At 38.8% G+C, this 7,102-nt stretch overlaps 1 protein-coding gene across 1 annotated transcript in view; it reads left to right on the top strand.

Moving 5' to 3' along the window:
• Positions 1-725: 725 nt before the first annotated feature.
• Positions 726-7,102, top strand: part of septin12 (septin 12) — a 54,246-nt gene continuing 47,869 nt past the window's right edge. Inside the window, exon 1 of the mRNA XM_087808733.1 lies at positions 726-917. Within this exon, the coding sequence (XP_087664859.1) occupies positions 863-917 (55 nt within the window). The 5' untranslated portion in view covers positions 726-862. The remainder of the gene's footprint in view (positions 918-7,102) is intronic.

The following is a 7,102-nucleotide window of genomic DNA, read 5'->3' as shown; positions in this document are numbered from 1 at the left end:
AGCCATGTTTAAAAAAACACAGACAATAAAGAACATTTTTTTCTCCACCGCCATTTCCTTTATCACCAATAAACCTGTGTCACCTACCACTTTTCTTGCACTACTTTGTATATTTGTTATGTATTTTTGCCCATTTTATTTCTTGCTTATTTATATTTTTATTTAGATATCATCCCCACAAAACTATAATTCTTAACGAAGACACAAATAGCCGGGTTTAGTGTTAATATCCTTGGACAATAAAGCTGTTTCTGATTTGGAATCTATTTTTAAATTTGTATTTTCCTGATCTAAACTTCATCTTTAAATGCAAATGCACCTGAATGTGTGTCGTCAGTGTCAAAGAGAGATATTACTTTTGATGCAGAAACAGGATTTTAAGAAGCCTCCTTTCTAAGGAGAAAAGTCAATCGGGAGTGAATTTAAAGGATGGGACGCCGGTGCCTCCCCCTCGATGCCTGGGGTGAGACAGCTGGGGGGGAGAATTGAAAGCGAAAAAAAAAAAAGGGGAGAAAATTGGCCCCAAGATTCAGTTCCAGGTGTTGCACGCGGGGCCCCGCCCACCATCCATCCATCCTCCCGCCCTCCCCTCGCTACTGTCCCCCGCAGGTCCAGGCTCCAGGAGGATGAGTCGAGGGGCCGGGCCGCTGACGGAGTCCCCTTCCTCCCCCCTTCCTCCCCCCTGTCCTCCCTCCTCTCGGACATCACGGAGCCTCAGAGTCAGACCGGACCTCAGTCTTGATCCAAACGCTCGCTCGACTTTACGCGCATCTTGAACGTCCATTTTTTAGAGTCTTGAACAAGTTTATTATTAGTTTGTCTCTCGCCATTGTTCGGCCGCAGAACCCACCAGAGAGGCAGGATGTCGGCGCTCTCCGTCAACGACCACCTCGAAGGGATTTTATCAGATTTTGAAGGTATGTGTTCCCATTTCACAATGATATACTGCGGACATAAAAACACCTTTAAACCATCTCAAATGATGTTAACTTCCTCATATTCATCCCACAAAAAGTAAAAATAAATTTAGTCACTTTCCTATTGTGAAAAAGTTAGTAAAAGTGGTCCCAAAAAACTTAAAAAAAGAAATTTGCAGCGTAAATGAATGTTATTCTGGTTGTGATTAATTTAAATTCCAAATTTTTAATTCATAATTTTCTTCATTTAACTTTTATTTTTAACTTGTTTAATTGATCTTTATTTAATCAAAGTTTTTGTTTTATTTGTCATTTTAATTAAAATGTTTGCATTGTGTATTGTATTGTTTGCAGCCAGAGGTTTGCAAAACAGAATTTTAATTGACAACAATGTTGTTCTTTGACAAGAAAGAGATGCTATTGTATCGGTTTGCCATATAAAAAAAGCAACACAATTGATTCTGTTGTTCACATCCTGCTATTTAAACCCTCTTGACTATGATAAAAAGTTTGTTATTTGTAAGTAAGTAAGTCATTTTTATTTGTATAGCGCTTTTCCAGACCAGGGTCACAAAGCGCTTAAACAATCAAAACAATATTCAATAAAGTATATACGTTAAAGGTCAAGATAACACTGATAACACAACAGGAGTTCCAGAAAATCAAGTATTAAAACATAACTTTCTACTCATTTTTATGAAGCTCACACAAGTGAATGTTATTTTCCCTGGACAGGATTTAAAAAGTTATTTATTATCATATCTAAAGTCATTTTTTACCTGCTACGAATGGTCTCTTACATCAGAAACACGTTGAGTCAGAGCTTTGGTGTCTTGAGCAGAGACTTACTGTATAATTACTGGAGTCAGATGTAACACGGCGGCACAGGTAAGAGATCAGCGGTAATAACACATTCTACGCCGAAGAGCTTAAAAAGCTTTCTGCTCTTAAGAGTGTCTTGTGAGTGAGTGTGTGTGAGCGAGCGCGCGAGTGTGTGTGTGTTTTTGCGCGTGTGTTAACACACAATGGTGTCTTTAAAAGGCCTGTGAATGGGTCTGCTTCAAAGGGTGCTCGGGAGTGTCAGATCTTCTTGAAGTCTTGTGGCAAAAACCTCTGTAAACCTGACGCAGACTTGCACTTTTGGTTTCATCTCCTTCAGCGACGACCAAAACTGCAAGTTTGTTCTCATTTAAACTGCTTTGCTTCGATTATTCAGCATGTTTGCTTCGCTTCTACTTCTTGTTATGGTGGATTCAATCTCAGTTTATAAAGTTAACATCGCTTAGACTTAATGATTGTTGTGATAACTTTGAGAAATAGAATGAAAACAGAGGTGCCAAAATGCATTATGGGGAATTGCAAAGACTATACTTAAAGTAAATTATATTCATATAAGCTTATGTTTACGGAGAGTATTTGTGAAATTCTGTTTATGAAAGTTACATCCAGGTCCGTGTTTGACTTATTATCCTGTTCGGGAATCAAACCTTTAATTGCTTTAAACTAAGTGTTTATTTGGTATCAAAAGGGCTATTCTTTCATTGACGCCTCCAAGAGTTCCATGAGCACGAGAGCTTCTCACTAAATAAATAGTTCTTTAGCTTCAGACGTTCACGTGTTGACGTGTGGACAAAACCAAAATCAGGCTCCATCCTTCTGTCACTACGGCTCTACTTGAGGAAGGATCGAATTTCCGAGCCGAGCACGACATCCAGCCTTTAAGTAAAAGAAAAATCCATGGCTTGGAATTCGGATGATTCTATTCTCTTTGACAGTGTTTTACAGAGTGTTTTTTGTTATCAATTCTTGAAAAGAAACACAACTGTATACTTCAAATAGAGTCATGTTAAAAAATGATTAGAGCTGCCTTGTTTTGTTTTTTTCAACATTTTTCATGCAATCAAGCAGGAACTCTTGTTACAGAACACGAGATGCCTAAAAGCAGCTGTTCAATAACATAGCCATTAATGTAACTGGCTCCTAAGTGAAACCTTTTTTTACTTCAACATCATATCTGTTTGAACAAATGTACCTTGTGTTGTTATAGATATAATTATGAGCAAGACATTTAATTTAATAACGGGTCTATTCCCAACGTTTTTTTTTTTTAGACATGGCTCATATTTTAGGCTAGAAAACCAAACAAAAATGCTTATGAAGTTAACAATTTACTGACAAGGAACACCCTGCCTCTTAGTAATGTGACTTGTATAAACTAGAAACTAAACTAATCTAAACGAAGGAGCCTTTGCATGGGTCGTCATTTCAATAAAAACACACTCCCCAAACACTTTTTTTTTTTTTTTACGAGGAAATGAAAACAATATAAACTAATACAAGAGGAAGCTCCGAGACTCATCGGCTCCGGCGCCATTTCCAGTTGTTGTTTACGTGGATACACTCGGAATTTGCTGTTGAAACAGACTCTTACCAAAGAGAAGATGAAATTGAGTAATCTTCCTGAGGATTCTAATGACCAAACTTCGCAGTTTGCATCGAAACATTGGTTAGGAATGATTGTTTACATGTATGTATGAAAGATAATACAGAAACTATGAAGGTGTTAGTAGATCCAAGTCATATGACTTGGGTATTTTGGGGTATTTCATTAATTTTGGTTGCAATATATAACATAATGGAGTATTTACAGTGAGAACGATGTCAGAGTGGACTTCATACCATGTATCGTTCATCGTAGAGCCTGTCTTGGTGCACCAGAATCTGTCTTTTAGTTTCTTCACTCCCTCCTCACACCTAACATACCTGTCTTAAGACAGGTGCTGATCTATGCCCTTCTAACAAATTAGTGTAGCCCTCGGCGACAGACCGCCACTGTAGCGGCTGCAAGCGTGTGAATTCATCCGACACGTCCGACCCCTGACACCGGACAGTGGTTCCCTGTCTGCGGCCACGTGGCAGCGGAAAAGATGAATGTACACTGTTAGTTTCACTCGAAACGATTGTGTTTAGTTGTGGAAGATCATTCGTAGATCGTGTCGAAGTGACTGTTGGTAAGTTGTTCCGGTGTCATGGCGGTTCTCTGCCCCTTAAACGTTTTGTCCGACCGGAAATGATCTTGCATCCTCCTGCCGCTTGTCTCGGCAGTGGGAGGCAATCAGATGTGACTGATCTGAATTAGATTTGGCAACAGTAGAGCAATTGTTGATGGCGACCCGAACCGCCAGCTGCGGAATGCTGAGTGAAACATGAACGCCCCCCCCTCTCGTCAGTCGCCACTTGAAGAACAGAACCAGAGCTTTTGTGTGTATTTGAAAAGTCTTCGCACTGCTATAGTAGTCAATGTTCACCAGTTTGTGTATGTACAGTCTGGGGTCAGGTCATCACCTTGACAGCCACATATATATTAAAAAAAAGATGGTAAAGATAGGTCTACTGGAAAAGCGCTATATAAATAACAATTACTTACTTACTTAGTTACTTACTCAGCCCCTATTAGCAACTTTTTACCCAAAGTATGTTTTACTTACGATGACATTGCTTATACCCTCGGTATAGGAAAGTTTAGCAGAACTTATATTTTTGGTCCCCTAAACACCAGGTGACGCCCCTTTAGGGTCTTTTTTGTAACACAAACCGGCAATATGTTAAAAAAAATCTTAAAAACAGTCAAATACATGGAGTTTTTGTTACTCATTTTAACTAGTAAACAGGTTTATTTTTCGAGTAAAGTTCACTGAAACCTCATACGTCAAGAGTCGCAGGCTCTAACATAATAATATAAATATTTAATAATCAAACACCTTCCAGACAGTAATAATCAAGAAATTCAAATAAGAAAATATTGTTTCTGTCCCGATAAAAAAACGCCTCATGGACCGGTAACGTTCCCTCCATTAAGGGTTGGGCAAAAGAAATTATAAAACTTTTATTGTATTGATTGTTAGAGTAGATAGAGAGATAAGTGGATTGACTTTATTAATCCTTCTGGAGATCGACTTTGGGAAATTGGGTTTCCAGTTCACAGCAGAAAATAGTTTCATAATAACAAGAACAAGATCAAAGTGCAAATAAGAACAAAGTGCAAGGGATGACAAAGTGAGTTGATGTTTTATTTTGAAAAACATGATATTTAAAAAAAAAAAAAAACATGCCGTCAGACAAACACGTTCTTGGCTACCACTGAGTTGTGTTGGATTTTCAATACTATTAATATGTGGTTTTACCACGTTTATCTTCCACACCTTGAAGGTCGGACATTAAAAAGAAAAGACAATACTATACTGATCAGTGTTTTGAGAACACTGGGTTATACAACATTTCAAACTAAATTAATGGTGTTCTCGGTCACTGCTTGGTGACTTTTAAAACGTTTCATTCAGTGTCAATACTATGACGCAAATCTTTTTTCCCCCAATTTGGTTTGAGCTGCTGCATCTTTACAATCGATCCTTCTCTAGTCATATCTTCATCATGTCGACTCCTTGACCACGAGTGACCTCGGGGTGAAATGTTGGTAATACGACACAACAACGATGAGCTCGACAGAAAATGTCCAAATCCAGGACGAATCCTGACTTTTGTAAATAACTTTCAGGTCACACGGGAATATGACCTAACGTGATTAAAAGGGACAAGTGTGTGTGACCTGATTCCCAGAAGAAAAAAGGGTTGGGAAAGTGGTTTTCATGCGAAGAAAAGTTGTTTACTTTTCACACAGCATTAGAGTTTGGTCCAGTGTTTGTGAACGGCAGTCGAGTGAAAAAAACAAAAACGATCTAAAGAAAAAATGGATGTACTTGTATGGACAAAAAACTTCTTAAACTTCTATAAATCTATCTCTATTTAAATGAATTACATGTTTTTATTATTGGGTTTATCATACAATGTAAACTATGAGTAAAATGTGTAAATATGAGATGATATACTATACAAAAAAATGTTTTTAGAGACAAGAAGTGAGAAATATTTACTAAGTAGTGAATAAAAAATGTTGTAAAGTGTAAAAAAACAACATATGATAAGAAAATATTTTAACCTTAACAGGTTTGGGTAGAAAAGGGGGGGAAATAAGGGAAAAGCAATTAATAAATACATTAGTGATCTCCTAAAATTAATTTAAAATAGAAGAACATCAATAAAATGTTTCTGGAGTTGAAATAAAAATGGATGGGCTAACTATCATCAATCTTTCTATATCATCAGTTTTATTGTTTTACTCCCTCATTAGGGCCACAAAAAAAGGGCTGCCTGTGGCCCCCAGGCCTAGTCTGGTAGAACAAATCACTTACTAAGTTGTTTTGATTGAGCAATAAAGCTGGGAATTGACTGTCTGTGGAATTTAGGCTAGGAATGTTTTTGGCCCTTTATTAGTCTATTATTTAATATATAGACAAATATGAATGTGTTTTTTGAGCAAGTCGTGTCATGGTCTCTGTCGCTCTCCAGGTGAAGGATTATTTAAATGGTAGAAAATGTTTGGACTCAAAGGCAGTAATAATGGGTTGTGTAAGTTCAATTGGAGAGAGTCAACCGAACATTTTGCGCCTTTGGGTGACATGGAGGATTAGAGGAGGTCAGAGGGCCTACGAGCTGCCCCTCCCTGCCCCTGTCACATCCTGGTACTGCACTCCAGCAAGGGGCGCAAACCCTACAGAGATCAGAGTAGGTCCCATGACTTCGTGACCCAGTCGTTTCACGCACACACCCAGCTCGTTGTCTTTGCTCATGACAAGTGGTACTCTGTCAAATACAAAAACATTCCAGTCTGCATTAACGCGGCGGAGCAGAAAAACCAGGACTCAGATCCACCACTTTAGCGGACTCTTGTCGGTGCCAGAGACCATAACCAGAAGAAGGTTTTTTTTCGCATCAACTCAATGTTCATTCCTTCATCTTTTCCTTCAGTCTGTCCCGACGCATTACGCTTTTTAATAGACGGACGTTACATAGGTGGCTCTTGATCTGGCTCGCTCCCAAGCCCTCGCTTCCATAATGGCTCGGGATTTGGCAAGACATCAGTGGAGGCTGTCGGCTACTCAGACAAGTCTGAAGCTGTCCGGGCCCTCGAGGCGCACTGGATCACGGCTGGGGAAACAACATGGACACAGAGACGTAAACCATTACTGCAGGGCGAGAATGGGTGCCATTACAAATATAACAATTTACACAACTCCAGATCTTACAAGATTATACTCTCTAAACATTTGAATCCATTAGACTTGAAG

The sequence above is a fragment of the Callionymus lyra genome, chromosome 15 (genome assembly GCF_982586985.1).
Source record: "Callionymus lyra chromosome 15, fCalLyr1.hap1.1, whole genome shotgun sequence".
Classification (NCBI taxonomy): Eukaryota; Metazoa; Chordata; class Actinopteri; order Syngnathiformes; family Callionymidae; genus Callionymus; species Callionymus lyra.
Note: the sequence above shows the minus strand (reverse complement) of the source record. Positions and strands in the feature narration are given on the sequence as shown.